Source organism: Cervus canadensis, chromosome 23, assembly GCF_019320065.1.
Source record: "Cervus canadensis isolate Bull #8, Minnesota chromosome 23, ASM1932006v1, whole genome shotgun sequence".
NCBI classification, from domain to species: domain Eukaryota; kingdom Metazoa; phylum Chordata; class Mammalia; order Artiodactyla; family Cervidae; genus Cervus; species Cervus canadensis.
Window position 1 is genome coordinate 35,433,998 of NC_057408.1, and position 20,776 is coordinate 35,454,773.

The 20,776-nt window shown below is 39.9% G+C and overlaps 1 protein-coding gene across 3 annotated transcripts in view; it reads right to left on the minus strand.

The window, feature by feature from the left end:
* The window catches only part of KIAA1328 (KIAA1328 ortholog), a 267,669-nt gene that overhangs the window by 99,835 nt on the left and 147,058 nt on the right, over positions 1-20,776 (minus strand). For all 3 annotated transcript variants that reach the window (XM_043444201.1, XM_043444203.1, XM_043444202.1), the window contains exon 4: positions 13,803-13,984. In XM_043444201.1, the coding sequence (XP_043300136.1) occupies positions 13,803-13,984 (182 nt within the window). The remainder of the gene's footprint in view (positions 1-13,802; positions 13,985-20,776) is intronic.

Sequence of the window (20,776 nt, forward strand, 5' to 3'; positions counted from 1 at the left end):
TACAATATTTGTTTTTCTCTTGGGTTCACCCACCTTATTTCAACAGACTCATATCTGTTCTTTTTTATGGATGAGTAACATTCCATTGTGTGTGTATATATATATATATATATATATATATATACCTCAACTTCTTTATCTATTCATCTGTTGATGGACATCTAGGTTGCTTCCATGTCCTGGTTATTGTAAATAGTGCTTCAATGAACATTGGGGTACATAGACCTTTTTCAATTAGGCATTTTTTTCTCAGGGCATACGCCCAGTAGTGGGATTGCTGGGTCATATGGTAGCTTTATTCCTAGTTTTTAAAAGGAATTTCCATACTGTTCTCCATATTGGTTGTATCAATTTACATTTCCACCAACAGTACAAGGGGGTTCCCTTTTTGCCACACCCTCTCCAGCATTTATAGTTTGTAGGATTTTGATAATGGTCATTCTGACTGGTGGGAGTTACTACCTCATAGTAATTTTGATTTGCATTTCTCTAATAATGAGTGATGTTGAGCATCTTTTCATGTGTTTGTTGGCCATACGTATGTCTTCTTTGGAGAAATGTCTGTTTAGATTTTCTGCCCATTTTTTGATTGGGTTGCTTGTTTTTCTGCTATTGATCTGGCTTGTATATTTTGGAAATTAATCCTTTGTCAGTTGCTTCATCTGTGATTATTTTCTCCCATTCTGAGGGCTGCCTTTTCATCTTGCTTACAGTTTTCTTTGCTGTACAAAAGCTTTAAAGTTTAATTAGGCCCCATTTGCTTATTATTTTTTTTTTATTTCCATTACTTTGGGAGGTGGGTCAAATAGGATCTTGCTGCAATTTATGTCAAAGAGTGCACTGCCTAAGTTTTCCTAGAAGAGTTTTACAGTTTCTGACCTTACATTTAGGTCTTTAACCCATTTTGAGATTATTTTTGTGTATGGTATTAGGAAGTGTTCTAATTTCACTCTGTTACATGTAGCTGTCCAGCTTCTCAGCACTTACTGAAGAGGCTGTCTTTTCTGCATTGTATATTTGTCTTTGTCTAAGATAAGGCGCCCACAGGTGTGTCGGTTTATCTCTGGGATTTCTATCTTGCTCCATTTGACCTATATTTTTGCTTTTGTGCTAGTACCATACTGTCTTGATGACTGTACTTTGTAATACAGTCTGAAATCAGGAAGATTGATTTCTCCAGCTCTGTTTTTCTTTCTCAAGATGGCTTTGGCTATTTGGGGTCTTTTGTGATTCCATACAAATTGTAAACTTTTTGGTTCAAGTTCTGAGAAAAATGCCATTGATAATTTGACAGGGATTGTGCTGAATCTGTAGATTGCTTTGGGTAGCATAGTCATTTTCACAATATTGATTCTTCCAATCCAATAATATGGTATATCTATTTGTGTCATTCTTGATTTCATTGATCAGTGTCTTATAGTTTTTCTGCATACAGGTGTTTTGTCTCCTTAGGTAGTTTTATTCCAAGGTATTTTATTCTTTTTGTTGCAATGGGGAACATGAATGTTTCCTTATTTTCTCTTTCTGACTTTTCATTTTTAGTATATAGGAATGCAAGGGGTTTCTGTATATTAACTTTAATACAGATTTTACTAAATTCATTGATTTGTTGCTATTGTTGTTCAGTCGCTAAGTTGTGTCTGGCTTTTTATGATCCCATGGACTGCAGCATGCCAGAGTCCCCTGTCCTTCATTACATCCCAGAGTTTGCTCAGATTCATGTCCACTGAATCAGTGATGCTATCTAACTATCTCATCCTCTGTTACCCGCATATCCTTTTGCCTTCAATCTTTCCCAGCATCAGGGTCTTTTCCAATGAGTTGGTTCTTTGCAGTAGGTGGGCAAAATATTGGAGCTCTAGCTTCAGCACCTGGAGAAGGCGATGGCACCCCACTCCAGTACTCTTGCCTGGAGAATCCCATGGACAGAGGAGCCTGGTGGGCTGCAGTCCATGTGGTCGCAAAGAGTAGGACATGACTGAGTGACTTCACTTTCACTTTTCACTTTCATGCATTGGAGAAGGAAATGGCAACCCACTCCAGTACTCTTGTCTGGAGAATCCCAGGGATGGGGGAGCCTGGTGGACTGATGTCTATGGGGTCGCACAGGGTCGGATATGACTGAAGTGACTTAGCAGCAGCTTCAGCACCAGTCCTTCAAATGGATATTCAGGGTTGATTTCCTTTAGGATTGACTGGTTTGATCTCCTTGCAGTACAAGGGATTCTCAACAGTCTTCTGCAGCACCACACTGCAAAAGCATCAATTCTTTGGTACCCAACCTTCTTTATGGTCCAACTCTCATATCTGTACATGACTACTGGAAAAAGCATAGCTTTGGCTATTTGGACCTTTGTTGGAAAAGTGATGTCTTTGCTTTTTAGTAGGCTGTCCAGGTTTCTCAAAGCTTTCTTTCCAAGGAGCAAATGTCTTTTAACTTCCTGGCTGTAGTCACCATCTGCAGTGATTTTGGAGCCCAAGAAAAAATAATCTGTCACTGCTTTCACTTTTTCCTCTTCAATTTGCCATGAAGTGATGGGACCAGAGGCCATGACTGTAGTGTTTTAAATGTTGAGTTTTAAGCCAGCTTTTTCACTCTCCTTTTTCACCTTCATCAAGAGGCTCTTTGGTTCCTCTTCACTTTCTGCTTTAGAGTGCTATCATTTGTATATCTGAGGTTGCTGATATTTCTCCTGGCAATCTTGATTCCAGCTGAGCTTTATCTAGTCTGGCATTTTGTATGCTGTACTCTGCATATAAGCTGTATAAACAGGTGACAATACACAGCCTTGTTGTACTCCTTTCCCAATTTTGAACCAGTCTGTTGTTCCATGTCCAATTCTAACTGTTGCTTCTTGACCTGCATACAGGTTTCTCAAGAGAGTTTAAGTGGTCTGGTATTCCCATATCTTTAAGAATTTTTCACAGTTTGTTGTGATCCACACAGTCAAAGGCTTTAGCATAGTCAAAAAGCAGTAGATGTTTTTATGGAATTCCCTTGCTTTTTCTATTATCCAGTGGATATTGGCAATTTGATCTCTTGCAACTGTTCAGTGTACAAGTCTTGCAATCTTGGTTAAATTTATTGCTACATATTATATTGTTTTGATGCTGTTATAAATGGAATTGTTTTCCTACTCCTTTTCAGTACTCCTCATTACTAGCATATACAAATACAACAGATTTTTGTGCTAAATTCTATTCTGAAACTTTGTTAAATTCATTTATTAGCTCTAACAGCTTTGGTGCAATTAGTTCTAGTAGTTTTTTTTTTTTTTTTTTGCACTCTATAGGATATTTTCTATATAAAATCATGTCATCTGCTAATGCAGTTTAAATTCTTCCTTTCCAATTTGAGTAGGTTTTGTTTCTTTTTCTTGCCAAATTTTTGTCGATGTCTTCTTAAAAAATAGAAAACTTTCAGTAAAATGTTGAATAGAAGTGGCAAAAGTGGCAATACTTGGCTTGTTCTTGATCCTGGAGGGAAGTCTTTCACAACTGAATACAACATTAGCTGTGGGCTTTTCATAGATGTCCCTCATTATGTTGAAAAAGTTTCCTTCTACTCCTATTTTATTATTGTTTTTATCATGGAGTGTCAGATTTTGTCAAATGATTTTTCTGTGTTAATATGATTATATTTTTTATTTTTATTAATATGGTGTTTTTATTATGAAATACGTTTTAATATGATAAACCACCTGTATGATGAATTCCTGGGCTAAATCTTATTTGATCATGATATGTAATTCTTTTAATATGCTGCTGCATTCAGTTTGCTTTTATCTTGTTGAAGATGTTTTCATCTATATTCACAATGGATTTTGGTCTATAGTTTTCTTGTGATGTCTTTGACTTTGCTTTCAGAATAATGCTGATAAAATGATTCACTCATTTTAATGAGTGAATAAGTATTCCTTCCTCTGCTATATTTTTGGGAAGAGTCTGAAAAAGATTTGTGTTAATTCTTCTTTACTATTTGGTAGAATTCACCAGTGAAGCCATCCAATTTTGAGCTTGCTTTTGTTGGGAGCTTTTTGATTACTGGTTTAATCTATTTGCTAACAGGTTTATTCAGATGCTTTACTTTTCTTAAGTCAGTTTTGGTACTTTGTGTATTTTAGGTCTGTGTTCATTTCACCTAGGTGTGTTGGCTTTTACTTGTCTATTGTTTGTCTCAATTGTTATTTCTTACCCCAGGTGGCAGTGGTGTTTTCATTTGGCTTTCAATGTTTTCAGGGAATGTCCTACATACAGCTGATTCTCTGTCTTGAAAAAGTTTACACGTAGGAAAAACAAAGGTGGTCTCCATGTATCAGCCCTTTGGGAAATCCACAGACAGGTTGAAACAGATAAACATAACTCCTTGAGAATAAGGTCTGCTTCCTCTGGGACCAGGTGCTCACACCTAGAATTCGGCTGTCATCTGTAAGACTGCAGCTAGGCTGTAGAAGGGAGCAGGGTGAGGATAAATTGAAACTTTGTTAAGTTCTCCTACCATGGTTCAGTGGTCTTTTTCCCAGCTAAGCATTTGCTTGGTTTCCATAAGTCATTCACCATCTTCCAGAGCTCTGGTAATGTGGGTTCTGACAGTATGTGCCAGGCTTTCCAGTGTTTCTGGGGAAGGACAAGCTCCTGGAAGTCCCTATGCTGCCATCTTGCTGACATGCTCCTGACTCATTCATGATGCTAGCGTAACTCTAATACCAAAACCTGACAAGGTCATTACCAAAAGAAAAAAAAAAAAAAGGATGTTATGCACCAGTATTTCCCAATCAGTGTAATTCATCAAGTTAACAGAATAAGGAAGAAAACACATGATCATCTCAATAGGTGCAGGAAAAAAAAAGACTTGATGAAATTCAACACTCATTACCATAAAGGCCCTCAGCAAATGAGGAGGAAACTTTCTTAACCTGATAAAGGGCATTTACAGAAAGCCTACATTTAGATCATACTTAATGGTGAAAGACAGTCTGCCTTCCCTGTGACGCTGGGAACAAGGCATGAAGTCCACCTTTACCATTTTATTCTACATGGTTAATAGAATCCTAGAGAGTACAGTGAAATAAGTAAAGGGTATAAAAAGATTGGAAAGAGAGTAACTTATGGACTGAATTGTGCTTCCGGCCCCACCCCACCCCACCGCCCCAGGCAATTCAAATGCAGAAGTCCTAACCCCCAGCACAGCTCAGAAAGCGACTATGTTTCAAGACAGGGCCTTTAAAGAGCTATGTGCTGTGTGCTTAGTCTCTCAGTTGTGTCTGACTCCTGTGACCCCATGGACTGTAGCCCGCCAGGCTCCTCTGTCCCTGGGGATTCTCCGGGCAAGAATACTAGAGTGGGTTGCCATGCCCTCCCTCCAGGAGATCTTCCCACCCCAGGAATCGAACTCAGGTCTCCCACATTGCGGATGGATTCTTTAGCATCTAAGCCACCAGGGAAGCCCTTTTAAAGAGGTAATGAAGGTCAAATGAAGTTATATGGGTGGCCCATAATCCAGTAAGACTCTGTCCTTATAAGAAAAGGGAGACACACCAAGGATGCACATTCACAGCAAACAGGGCATGTGAGGACGCACTGAGAAGGCAGCCACCTGCAAACCAAGGAGAGAGGCCTCACGGGGATGACTGGAAAGGAACACAGGGAAGCCCTCATGAATAATGGAAATGCACTATTTCTTAACCATGTGGGTATATATAAGTGTCAAGGTTTATCAAACTGCACTCTTCAGTCCTATGCAATTTTATTGCATAAAAATTAAATCTCAGTTAGAATAAAAGAAACTGAAGAAAACCCATAGTATTCTTGGCTCTCAAGCACTGCTTTTTAAGACCCCTACTTCACTGACATCTCTGATATTACCAATCAATCAACATAAGGGCTTTGAAGGGACCAGCACGTACACTTCTTAAACCATTAAATCATTGTAGGCACTGAGGTCAAAGATTTCATTGATTAGATCCTTGTTGTGGAAAAATAAGGCAAAGACACAGAAAACAAATTTAATATATATATATACAGCTGACCTTTGAAAAACGTGGGTGTTAATCCAAGTATAACTTAGAGGTGGCCCTCTGTATAGACAGTTCTTCCACACTTAGAGATTCAATCAACCAAATACTGTGTAGAATTGCAGTATTTACTACTGAAAGGATTCCACACGTAAGGGGATTCTGGCAGCTCAGCCCTGAGTAGTTTAAGGGTCAACTGTAATATATTAATTCATTAAACAAATACATTATGAGCACCTACCATGTGTTAGGTGGCAAGAATACACAGAAGGACTATACAAAAAAGATCTTCATGACCCAGATAATCAGGATGGTGTGATCACTCACCTAGAGCCAAACATCCTGGAATGTGAAGTCAGGTGGGCCTTAGAAAGCATCACTATGAACAAAGCTAGTGGGGGTGATGGAATTCCAGTTGAGCTATTTCAAATCCTGAAAGATGACACTGTGATAGTGCTGCACCCAATATGCCAGCAAATATGGAAAACTCAGCAGTGGCCACAGGACTGGAAAAGGTCAGTTTTCATTCCAATCCCAAAGAAAGGCAATGCCAAAGAATACTCATGCTACCGCACAATTGCACTCATCTCACATGCTAGTAAAGTAGTGCTCAAAATTCTCCAAGCCAGGCTTCAGCAATATGTGAACCATGAACTTCCAGATGTTCAAGCTGGTTTTAGAAAAGGCAGAGGAACCAGAGATCAAATTGCCAACATCCGCTGGATCATCGAAAAAGCAAGAGAGCTCCAGAAAAACATCTATTTCTGCTTTATTGACTATGCCAAAGCCTTTGACTGTGTGGATCACAATAAACTGTGGAAAATTCTGAAAGAGATGGGAATACCAGAGCACCTGACTCACCTCTTGAGAAACCTATATGCAGGTCAGGAAGCAACAGTTAGAACTGGACATGGAACAACAGACTGGCTCCAAATAGGAAAAGGAGTATGCCAAGGCTGTATATTGTCACCCTGCTTATTTTACGTATATGCAGAGTACATCATGAGAAACCCTGGGCTGGAAGAAGCACAAGCTGGAATCAAGATTGCCGGGAGAAATATCAATAACCTCAGATATGCAGATGACACCACCCTTATGGCAGAAAGTGAAGAGGAACTAAAGAGCCTCTTGATGAAAGTGAAAGAGGAGAGTGAAAAAGTTGGCTTAAAGCTCAACATTCAGAAAACTAAGATCATGGCATCTGGTCCCATCACTTCATGGGAAATAGATGGGCAAACAGTGGAAGCAGTGTCAGACTTTATTTTTTTGGGCTCCAAAATCACTGCAGGTGTTGATTGCCGCCATGAAATTAAAAGATGCTTGCTCCTTGGAAGGAAAGTTATGACCAACCTAGATAGCATATTATAAAGCAGAGAGATTACTTTGCCAACAAAGGTCCGTCTAGTCAAGGCTATGGTTTCTCCAGTGGTCATGTATGGATGTGAGAGCTGGACTGTGAAGAAAGCTGAGAGCCGAAAAATTGATGCTTTTGAACTGTGGTGTTGGAGAAGACTCTTGAGAGTCCCTCGGACTGCAAGGAGATCCAGCCAGTCCATCCTAAAGGAGATCAGTCCTGGGTGTTCATTGAAAGGACTGATGCTGAAGCTGAAACTCCAATCATTTGGCCACCTCATGTGAAGAATTGACTCATTGGAAAAGACCCTGATGCCAGGAGGGATTGGGGGCAGGAGGAGAAGGGGACAATGGAGGATGAGATGGCTGGATGGCATCACCGAATCGATGGACATGAGTTTGAGTAAACTCCGGGAGTTGGTGATGGGCAGGATGGCCGGGCGTGCTGCGATTCATGGAATTGCAAAGAATCGGACACGACTGAGTGAACTGAACTGAACTGAACTGACCATGTGTTAAGCAACATTCAAGGAGATGTGGAAACAATGGTGAAAATAAGAAGTGCTTATATTCTCTTGGGAGAAGACACAAAACATACATAATAAGTAAGTATATTATGCGGTATTTTGAGATACTTCTATCACAGAGGATAGGAAATGTGGAGCCTCTGGCTTAATGGACTATTCAGTACATAGCAACTTCAGCTCTGAATGTTGGTCTCTTGTGATTGAATTTCTTTTCTGAGTGGGCTAGGCAGGATGATTTAATCTACGTGGTTAGGTTTATTCATAGCTCTGCAGTCTGCTTGTCTTCTGTGTTCTGATGATGAAAGTATCAAGTTTTAACAAATCTGTTTTCTCAGACTACTGGGAACCAGAAGTAAGGTATTGTGGCATCCTTTCTAATGATTAGACATATAATAATAATGCTAATAGTAAAAGAAACATAAATAAGTGCTCCTTAGGGGCAAGATGGAAATTGTTTCTGTACTTTAGATACTCCCACTTGCTTATTTTTAAAATCAGGACCTCCATATTAATCCAACATGGGCTGCAAAGAACACTTAGATCATTGCAAGCATGGGCTTACTTAGAGGGAGAACTAGGAACTTCAGAGATTATTCCTCATTTGGGATTATTCCTTCACTTCCAGTAAAAGAAAAATGCATTTGGGAGTCTCTCAGGGAGTCTCAACCAGTGATAGCTGCTGTATATTATATAAATTAAAAAACTGAGAGACAAAATGCAGGGCATGTACAGTATCAATCAGGTAAATCCAACTTACTCTAGATGCAGTTCAGTTCAGTCGCTCAGTCTTGTCCAACTCTTTGCGACCCCATGGACTGTAGCACACCAGGCCATCCTGTCCATCATCAGCTCTCAGAGCTGCTCAAATTCATGTCCATTGAGTCAGTGATGCCATTCAACAGTCTCATCCTCTGTTGTCCCCTTCTCCTCCTGCCTTCAATCTTTCCCAGTATCAGGGTCTTTTCCAAGGAGTCATTTCTTTGCATCAGGTGGCCAAAGTATTGGAGTTTCAGCCTCAGCATCAGTCCTTCCAGTGAACATTCAGGACTGATTTCCTTTAGGATTGACTGGTTGGATCCTCTTGCAGTCCAAGGGACTCTCAAGAGTCATTTCCAACACCACAGTTCAAAAGCATCAATTCTTCAGTGCTCAGCTTTCATTATAGTCCAACTCTCACATCCACACATGACTATAGGAAAAACCATAGCTTTGACTAGATGGACCTTTGTTGGCAAAGTAATGTATCTGCTTTTAAATATGTTGTCCAGGTTTGTCACATCTTTTCTTCCAAGGAGCAAGCGTCTTTTAATTTCATGGCTGCAGTCACCATCTGCAGGGATTTTTGAGCCCCCCCTCCACAATAAAATCTGTCACTGTTTCCACTGTTTCCCCATCTATTTGCCATGAAGTAAGTGAGGGGACTGGACGGCATGATCTTAGTTTTTTTAATGTTGAGTTTTAAGCCAACTTTTTCACTCTCCTCTTTCACCTTCATCAAGAGGCTCTTTAGTTCTTCTTTACTTTCTGCCATAAGGGTGGTGTCATCCGCATATCTGAGGATATTGATATTCCTCCTGGCAATCTTGATTCCAGCTTGTGCTTCATCCAGCCCAGCATTTCGCATGATGTACTCTGCATACACATTAAATAAGCAGGGTGACAAAATACCGCCTTGACGTACTCCTTTCCCAATTCTGAACCAGTCCATTGTTCCACATCTGGTTCTAACTGTTGCTTCTTGACCTGATTTCTCAGGAGGCAGGTAAGGTGTTCTGGTATTCCCATCTCTTGAAGAATTTTCCACAGTTTGTTGTGATCTATGCAGTCATAGGCTTTGGCATAATCAATAAAGCAGATGTTTTTCTGTTATTCTGATTTTTCAAACTGCCAGAACTGAGTTTGAGTGTCTCCTGCAGAGGTACGGGTCAGCAGGGTCCTGCTGCAGGGGCAGGGGCTCTGGGTGCAGCTACCTGGGTCACACAGCCTGTGGCCCTCTTGGAGGAGGTCGCCATTAACCCCACCATAGAGCCACCGAGCAGACAACCCACAAACTGCAGAACAATTATACCAAAGAAATTCTTGCACTGTTAGGGAAGTTCTAGGACCCACAACAGATTTCCCAACTTGGGTATCTGGCAAAGGGACTGAGAACCCCCACGGAATTTGACTTTGGAGGCCAGTGGGATTTGATTACAGAACTTACACAGGACTGGGGAAACAGACTCTTGGCAGGCACAAACAAAAACCTTGTGTGTACCAGGACCCAGGAGAAAGGAGCAGTGACCCCACAAGAGACTGACCCAGACGAGCCTGTGAGTGTCCAGGAGTCTCTGGGGGAGGCATGGGTCGGTGGTGGCCCACAGGCAGGGTCAGGGGCACTGAGTGAGGCAGTGGGTGCACGGGACCTTTTGAAGGAGGTCACCATTATCTTCATTACCTCCACCATAGTTTGGTCTCAGGTCAAACAGGGAGGGAACACAGCCCTGCCCATCAACAGAAAATTCGATTAAAGATTTAGAACAAGACCCATTAGAACAAGACCCAGTTTCCTCCAGTCAGTCTCTCCCAACAGGAAGCTTCCATAAGCCTCTTATCCATATCAGTTAGAGGACATACAGAATGAAAACCACAGTCACTCTAGGTTCGGCCTTTCTCAAACCCTGTCAGGGTGTCAAGGGGAGTGAGAAATTGATTACAGAGAAACAAACAGGAGCTAGCTCTAAACGCAGTACTGGGCTTTGGAGTGGCTTTCCAGCCTGACTCCGGAATGAGAATCAGTGATTGTTCAGGAAGGAGAGGGTCTAGGCAAGCTAGGAGAGAATGAAAAGACTGCTGAGTAGGGAGGGAAAAAGAAGAATGAAGAGTGTTTTTAAATTTATGCTTTTGGCTTAAAAGTTCTTTTTTTGTAAATTATGATTTTTTTTTATTGGAAGATAATTATTTTATGATATTGTGCTGGCCTCTGCCACCTTAAAAGTTCTTGATTCAAGTCTGGATTTTCCTTAGTAAGTCTCCTTGTTCCACAGAGCTCAATAAAGGCAAATAAGAACATTCCATGCGTTGATGATTGAAACACAATTTACATCTCAAACATAATTCTGACAGTACTGTACTGTACTGATATTTTCACAATCACAAGGTTATTTCTTGAGATAAGAATCAGGCCTTTATTTATTTTTTTTAATGTGTTTGGTATTAATAAAGTTGACAGAATGGTGAGGCGGATAGGAGAGGTAAGGGAGTAAGAGACTGATAATAAAGATTAATGGTCCTGCAGTAAATGTCCTATGTAGTACTTAATGATTAAAGGACAGCAAAAGTAACAAAGGATATGAAACAGAAGAATAATATGTTTAAAAATTCAGACATGCTAAAGGGGGGAAAGCAATTAAGGAGATGCTAAACCAAGCAGTGTAACTTAGGCAATTAGTGTTAGGTCATTGGCCTTATGCTAAACAGGGTGTCTGATCCTGCTACCGCACACCTTGGGAAAGTCTGTCTCTCACTGCAAATGCCAGTGCAGCAACCTTGCCCTGTACTGTGATCTGTGTGTACCACCAGCCCTGCAACGGGCAGAATAGCTTGAAGGGGCAACTTCAGCTCCTCAGTGATCAGTGATACCATCATTTTGCTTTTCTCTCCATATTAAAATAAAAGAAGGGAAAAATACAAGACAGCATTTCTTGCGAGTAGAAGAAAAAGTTAATAATTGCTGTGAATACCTTGAAGCAGAACTCTTTTAAAAAGATGAAAAATGTTCTATTTTTCTCACTATAATGCAATAATCCTCCCCCACGACCCCTCAAAAAAAGGGGAAGGAAAAAAAAAGAGTAATGAAAAAAATAAAACCATGAGTGAAAACTGTGCCTGGAAACTGCAGAATTGTAACAGCTTTCTCTTGGTTAAATTGATTGGTCTAGTAACATTATAAAATGACTATTAGGATTCATTGTGCACAACAGAAAGTGCTGAAATGTCAGCAGACTACACAGCAAAAAGTAATGGGTTCTGAATCCCTGTTAGTCAAAAATGATTTTGTTTCAAATTAGAAATTGATTTTTTTTTTGGGAGGGGGGACACAAGCCCTTTGTAGACTTCCGGCTTCTGTAGCTGGGCCTGGGAGAGATGAACCTCCACAGTGGGCCTGGCCTGATGGCACCTCTCTCAAAGCGCCTTTTCAATTGCAGCTTTCTAATGTTGCTGTGGTCTCAGCTAATAACACAAGTTATTTGTCCCTTTGCTATTACACTACATTTTTCTCATATTGCTATTTTATTTTAGTGCTGACACACAACACAAGTTTGTTGTCAGTTTAACAGAAGACTATGTTGAGCCTTGTGGTGTAACCACCACAGCAATTTTGACTGGTTCTCCACTCTCCAAAGTGCAGTGACTAAGAACAGAAGAAGCCAAAAGTAAGAATGCCCCATCTCTGAAGGATGACTAATAGACAAAGTAGACAAGATTCCATCTCAGATACAAAGTCTCCTCAGTTTCATTTCTGTTTCTGGTAGCAAAGTCTAAAAAGACAAGAGTTGTTCCAAGTTGTCCTAAAACAGTAGAGGTCTGCAGAACTTTTGTCCTATGTCAAACGAAATGTATCTTTGCTCTTGTTTCAAACTGTGGATAGTCTCTATTGTGAAACTTGGACTAATTACCTTCTTTTAATGATCTGGGAGAGGACTAAATGGTTTTTAGATTAATCATAATTAAAACAAAAAACGTGACAAAGCTGGCAGTTGATGAGCAAAGGGAGAGAGTAGTATACCTAGAAGATCTCAGAAAAATGAAAGTATTAGTTGCTCAGTGGTGCCTGACTCTTTGCAATCCCCTGGACTGTAGTTCTTCTGTCCATGGAATTCTCTAGACTAGAGGACTAGAGTGGGTTGCCATTTCCTTTTCCAGGGGATCTTCCCAACCTAGGGATTGAACCTGGGTCTCCTGAATTGCAAGTAGATTCTTTACCATCTGAGCCACCAGGGAAGCCCCAGGAAGATCTCATAAAGCACTGTCCAATTCTCAAATAAATAAATGTTGAGAGTGACTAGAGAGATTATGAAAAGTCGGTTGGTTAACATTAGCAGTGGACACTGCTAGCTTGCCCAGGAAAAAGAGGTAAACAAAGAGGAAATCGAGGTTAATGATTGTGAACAGGAAAGAAAGATGTCTGGGAAAGAGGAGTGAACAGAAGTGGGCTCTGAGACCTTTTGCGGCCCTTTGCTTTCTGCACATCTTCTGATCAATGAAGCTCAGACTTGTTCCATTCTGTCCCAGAGTCTTTCCTTTAATGATTTCAGGAGAGATTAAACGAAAAGTCACTTCAGAAACAACTGGGATATGAAATTAAATTTAACTGCTTCACTTAATATTCCATATAGTTATTTATAACTGATTTCTCTTAAAATATCTACCACATATAAAATAGAAAGAATTACTGGTACTTCAAAGACTACTAGGCAATACAGGTTTAAGATTTACGAGGTTCTGTTTTAGCCACAATGACCTCTCTTTCACCCTCCTCATATTTCCAATTAATTGAGGATTAATTGCAGTTGTTAGAGTTTACTTTCCCAGCAAAGATTTATGTTCAATACTGGTCCTCTTTGTTTGTTTTAAGTATTATTTTGTGTCTATGACCATATTTACTGCTGAATAATTCTTACAGTTAGCTGCTTGCAAAAGAGGGACACATTAGATAGTTTCTCATGAGTGTTCTAAGAGGAACTGTTGATGCAATTCACTGATCCAGGACACGTGCTACCTGTGGCCTTGCAGGTGCATGCTGGTTTGTAACATGTTTAACTCTTGCTCCAGGGTTACAGGAAACCATCTGGAGTTGATGGCTAGCGGCCCCTAGCAACCTGACCGCCAAAGCTCCCCATTTTGCTACTGTAGATGCTGAGCTCACCTCTTTGGGGTCGACATGCATCTTTCTTCTGACTGGTCCACAGGGCATCATCTTCCATCTGCGATTGAAACCCAACTGTCTTCTTATCCCTTCTACTTCCTCCACTGTTAGTGGAGTCTTGGCACTTTTTGCTGGACGATGATGTTCCAAGTGTCCAGTCATCACACTCTGACTTCAATAAACTGAAAAGAATAAACGTGAATGAGCTATAGAGAGCACAGAAGGGGGAATGGACCGCAAAAAAGCATATAAATTCAGCATGAGTTGAAATGCAATTCATGGCACTAGAAACTTTTTCTTATTTTTTATTGATGTATAATTTAAAAATTTTACTGAAGACCTGTTCTATGTCCTGCCAAAACAATTCTGTAGATGTAGTTTTTATCCTCAAAAGTTTATATTTGGAGTTGGGGAAATAAGCGTCAGACTCATGAAACTGCTAATAAAGCCATAGACTATGACTAAGAACCAGAATATCTGTAGAAATAAAAAGTGTGCTAAAACAAGACTTGCATAACTAAAATGTTTCTGAGTACTAAAAATGAACATAAGGGATTAAAATATCACCAGTTTGCTTCAAAATGCATTTGTGTTTCTTGTTTTCGATTGCTATGGTATTTATTATGTACTCAGAGTATATGAGTAATAGTACTATAGTGCATGTGGGAGAATTGGTCTCTGTCCTCATATAATTTCATTATAAAGTCAACAAGGCAAATATGGAGTAAAAGAAATTTTAATGAAAATAAACACACATGCATATGTTTTTCTCTCTAGTAAAATATGTTCCCACCATTAGCACAATTCCTCTTGGAACATTTCATTTTTTAGAGAGAAATGTTATAATGATGTGCATCTCTTACTATTTTACCAGTCTATTCCTTCTAATTGAAGCTCACCACAATCTCATGATACTTTCGTTTTGTCTTCCCTATGACAATAAACAATGTGAAAATTAAAATGAAGAAAAAGAATTTATTTAAAGAATAATATTCTAAAAACTAGAATATTTAAACTTCCCAGAAGGAGAGGCAATCTTTAGACTAGAACAAGTTGATGGAGTATTACTAGATCCATTATGAATCCCAAGAGGCACTTGACCAGGATTCAAATCACATAAACCTGTCAGAGTCACTGAGCTTGTTTTGTGTGGATCAGAAATTTTAGTAATGTTTGCTCACATCATAATTTATTAATAAAAGTCAATACATTATATAGCTTTATGTTCAGAGTGGTATAAAGAAACTTAAACTGTTAGCAGTATGGTTTTATATGGGCATAAAGCAGTGTATTAAATTTATGAGCTTAAATTTTTTTTTTACCAGAACCCAAGGGTCACTTTTCCTTATTGACCTGCCAATGGACGTGTATCTTAGCTCATAAAACTACTTTTCATGTGGCAGGAAGATAGGGAGAATAAAACTACATCACTGTGAATGTAAGATAAATTTACCTCAAGCCAGAAGTCCCAAATCCTGGCAAATTCAACAACTACATCTCTACTTCTTCTTACAGAAAAGTTAACATCACCAAGACTACTGGATTCCCCCAAGACATACATTCTCAGGCCACTCATGCTCCCAATACTAGTCAGTGTTGATCATTCCCAATACTGAATCCTCCCTTCCATTTTACACAGAGGTTTGTCTGTACCTTCATTCCAAATCCCATCTTAGGAACCTGGATTCTAATTTCTCTGAAATAAAGATGACTATACAAAAATTTTCTTCTTTCATTTGCATTTACTTCCAAATTTACCCATCTACTATTCCTCTATTAACGTCTCTGAAGAGGGGGCTTCCCTGGTGGTTCAGTGGTAAAGAATTTGCCTGTCAATGTAGGAGACACAGGTTTGATCCTTGATCCAGGAAGATTCCACATGCCGTGGAGCAACTAAGCCCGAGCACCACAACTCCTGAGCCTACGCTCTGCAACGAGAAACCCGTGAGCCACAACTAGAGAGCAGTGCCTGCTTGTCGCAACGGGAGAAAAGCCTGTGCAGCAATGAAGACCCAGCACAGCCAAAAATAAAATTATAAAAAAAACCTCAAGAAAAAATCATACCTTTCACTCATACTCTTGGTACCATTTGACCCATGCCCTCTGTGACTACGCCCTGCCAATCATCTCCTTTTCTTATTACTTACAAACTTCTCTGTGCTTTCCCAGGATTACAAATAAGACCGGATGTTTCATTAAAAATAAAAAACCTAAATCCAAAAACTGTTCCCTTAAGTGGGAAGGTTATAATAATACTCAGTGTCAGAGGAAGTGTGGGCACGAGGATTTTATTATAGCACTGGGGAAACTGCAAATTGGGATAACCCTTTGGTGAGTGATTTGTCACTACAAGGTAAAAGTGCACCTAACCTCTTACAACTGTACTTTTAAGAAGTTACCCCACAGAATTACATAAACAACAGTGGAATTAGAAAAATTTCTCACACTATATACAAAAACTCCTAGAAGAAAAACAAGCAGAATGATCTTTGATATAAACTGTAGCAATATTTTTTTTGGATCTGTCTCTTAAGGCAAAGAAAATAAAAATAAAAATAAGAAAGTGGGACCTAATTAAACTTATCCCTGGAGAAGGACATGGCAACCCACTCCAGTATTCTTGCTTGTCCATGGACAGAGGAGCCTGATGGGCTACAGTCCACGGGGTTGCAAGAGTCAGATGTGACTTAGTGACTAAACAACAACAGCCATTAAACTTAAAACCTTTTGTATAGCAAAAGAAACCACTGAAGAAACAAAAGACAACCCACCAGGTGGGAGAAAGTTGGTGGGAATATAATCACTATTTTACAAATAACTTGGAATTCCCTTGTGGCTCAGCTGGTAAAGAATCTGCCTGCAATGCAGGAGACCTGGGTTCGATCCCTGGGTTGGGAAGATCCCCTGGAAAAGGAAAGGCTACCCATTCCAGTATTCTGGCCTGGAGAATTCCATGGACTGTATAGTCCATGGGGTCACAAAGAGTTGGACACAACTAAGCAACTTTCACTTCACTTCACTTTTAAATGAAACATAATCTATAAAAATTTTAAATCACTATGACACACACCTGAACTAATACAATATTGTAAATCAACTATACCTCAATTAAAAAATAAATAAAATAAATGAAAAAAGAGAAAAAAGAATGAGGTAGTTCTCTACACGACTGTGAACAAACTTCATGACATAGTATACAGTTAGAAAAAAGCAATTTGCAATAACAGAAGGTATACTGTGATCTCATTTTTGTAAAAAAATATACAAAAATATTTTCTAAGTTCTGGATGGATAAATAACAAACCAGAGAAGTAGAAATAGAGTTACCGAGGGAAAGATTTCTATAATCTATATTTTTCTGAATACTTGAATTTCTTACAAAATGCATGTATGTTTGCAATTATAAAACAAAAACTTTCACAATCTCCTCTGTATTACTATAATCTCTCTCCTTCTTTGTCAAGCTTCTAGAAAATAATTTTAATAGATGTGCCTACTAAAGCTATATTTTAGAGAACAAGTCTAGTGGCACTTTCTCTTTGAACCATCTTGCTTGTTACAAGACCACATTGACAGCAACTGACTCCTTTCTTAAAACTTATTTCCCTTGGAGTTCATGACATACATCTTGATTGGTTTTCTAGTTCTAGGAGGCTGCTGCTCAGTTCTTTTATTGGGAAAACTTCTACTTCCCTCTCTGAAATGCAGACATTCCTGATGATTCTGTCCTTGTCTTTTTTCTCTTCCCTCTTGGTACTTTCTGAGCGATCCTTGCCACATCATCGTATCTTCCTTCAATTATGACTTATAAATAGATTCATCTCACCCACAGTGCTCTCCAAAACTGTTGACCTGTTCAAGAATCTGTCAAAAAGCTGTGACGGGATGTCTTTTCCCACCTCTCCAAAAACCAACTCATGCTGAAGCAATAAATAATCTTTATCTTGAAACTAGTTCCTCTCTGTTTCCATTCTCATTTAATGTATCACCATCCTCCTTGTTATTAAGATGAAAAACCTCAGCTGTTTCAAATTCTGCTTTCCTTATTCCTCTTCAATAAATTGCCAAGTCATTCATTTATATATTCGTTAGATATCTATTGAGGACACAGTCATATATACAACAGGGCTAGGGTTGGCAAATATGGAAAACAACATTTACTGAGGACTTGTTATGTGCTAGGTGCTGGGTGTACAAACACGAGCAAGACCTGGTTCCTGTTCTCAAAGTGATTTTATTGGTGGAGACAGACATGAAGACACATGCTTTTTTTTTGGCGGGGGCGGGGGGCGGTCAGGCTGTGCGGCACACACAACTTTCCCAATCAGAGATCAAACCCATGCCCCCTGCATTGGAAGTATGGAGTCTTAACTACTGGACTGACAGGGAAATGCAAAACAGATCATTTTTAATATGATATGACACATGCTATGATTCAGGAATATGCATGGTGTTTGTTGTTGTTGTTGCTCAGTCGCCCAGCTGTGTGACCCCATGTGACCCCACGGACTGCAGCATGCTATGCCTCCCTGTCCCTCACCATCTCCCGGAGTTTGCCCAGGTTCATGTTCACTGCACCAGTGATGTCATCCAGCCATCTCATCCTTTGATGCCCTCTTCTCCTTTTGCCCTCAGTCTTTCCCATCATCAGGGACTTTTCCAACGAGTCATCTGCATCAGATGACCAAAATACTAGGGTTTCAGCTTTACCATCAGTCCTTCCAGTGAATATTCAGGGTTGATCTCCCTGAAGATTGACTGGTTTGATCTCATTGCTGTCCAAGAGACTTTCAGGAGTCTTCTCCAGCACCATAGTTCGAAGGCATCAATTCTTTGGCATTCTGCCTTCTTTATGGTCCAGCTTTCACAGCTGTATGTGACCACTGGGAAGACCATAGCCTTGACTATACAGACCTTTGTCAGCAGAGTAATGTCTCTGCTTTTCAACGCACTGTCTAGGTTTGTCATCGCTTTCTTGCCAAGAAGCAACTGTCTTCTGATTTCAAGGCTGCAGTCACCATCTGCAGTGATTTTGGATCCCAATAAGAGGAAATCTGTCACTACTTCCACCTTCTCTCCTTCTATTTGCCATGCAGTAATAGGGCTGGATGCCATGATCTTAGTTTTTTTTTAATATTTACTCTCAAGCTGACTCTTTCACTGTCCTCTTTCACCCTCATCAAGAGGTTCTTTAGTTCCTCTTCACTTTCTGCCATTAGAGTGGTATCATCCGCATGTCTGACGTTAATTGATGTTTCTCCCACCTTTCTTGATTCCAGCTTGTAACTCATCCAGCTTGGCATTTCTCATGATGTGCTCAGCGTATAGATTAAACAAACAGGGTGACAGCAGACAGCCCTGTCGTACTCCTTTCTTGATCTTGAACAAATCAATTGCTCCATATAAGATTCTAACTGTCGCTTCTTGAAGAGAAACCTGGAGACAGGTAAGATGGTTTCTCAGGAAACAGGTAAGATGGTCTGGTATTCCCATCACTCTAGGAGCTTTTCACAGCATGGTGTTTATGGGGGCACAAAGGCAGGGCATTTAACTCTATCTGCATAACTGAAGAGAAATTCCTGAAGCATTTAAAGTAAATCTTGGTGGATAAGTAGGGGATAAGGAAGGACTTCCCTGGTACTCAGATAGTAAAGAATCTACCTGCAATGCAGGAGACATAAGAGATGTGGGTTCAATCCCTGGGTCAGGAAGATCCACTGGAGAAGGGAATGGCAACCCACTCCAGTATTCTTGCCTGGAGAATTCCATGAGCAGAGGAGCCTGGCAGGCTATAGTCCATGGGGTCGCAAAGAGTTGACTGAGTGACTAACACACACACACAAGGAAGGATAGGAGGATGGAAAGATATAGTATTAGAAGGAAATGGTATTAGCGAATATACTAAATATCAAAACTTCATAATATATTTTGGGCAACTTAAAAAGTTTGGTACTGTTATAGCATCAAGTTTGCATATAGGGTATGCACAAGTGGAGGGTGACGCAAGACAGATGGGGAGGGTAAGGTCATTAAAGGTTTGGTTTTTCATATCATGGGGCTTGAACTTTATCTTGTCAGCAAGATGGAGTCATTAAAGGGCTCTAAGGAGAAAAATGACATGCTCCAACTTGAATTTATGAAAAATTACCCTGGCACAGTTTAGAGAATGGACTGGATGAGTGGGAAGGTTGCTGAAACAGCTCTGATGAGAGATGATGAGAGTTTGAAATAGAGAAGAAGTGGTAGAAATGGGAAGGAGGCAACTTTTAAAATATATTTAGGATTTAAAATTGGTAGAATTTGATAAGTATCTGAATGTGAAAAGTGAGAGACAGGAATGACTTAAGAATGAATGGCTGAATTTGGGTGGATAAGCAGTAGAGAGAAGGTGGTGGGGGGATGGGGATTAAATGTAGTTTGAGGTGTCTATGAAACATCTGGAAAGATAGTTCAAGAGAACAGATGGATCAATATAACCCTGCAGCTTTTTGCTTATTGGCTGACTGACTTTAGGGTTGTGGAGTTGAGAGAGATAGAGTTGAGAAAGTACGTGCTTTCCTTTCAATTTCGCTGGTGAAGGAGGAGGTAAATCCATTCCTGTGAGTGAAAGAAATGGGTACTGAGGAGAACAATAGTGATTTAGACCCAGTATCGAGGGAATTCAAGGTAAAATGACCAAGAACAACAATAACATTGTCCTGCCATGTTGACAGCCTAACAGAATTAGAAATTATAAATTTGCTTTGGGGCTCAGGGGCATAGATGTAAAAGCAGAGAAAGCAGCCTGAGAGCTTGATCCAGGGTTAGGATTCTATGTGGAGGGTACTTCACACTAGAGGTCAAGGGAAATTTGTATACTGATAAAAGAAGAGTTTAGGCCAATCATTTGGTCTAGAGTGTACATGGGGAAAAAAGGAAGACAAAGAGGGGACTGAAAGACTGGCAAAAAAGTGGAGAAGTGAAGGGTTTAGATG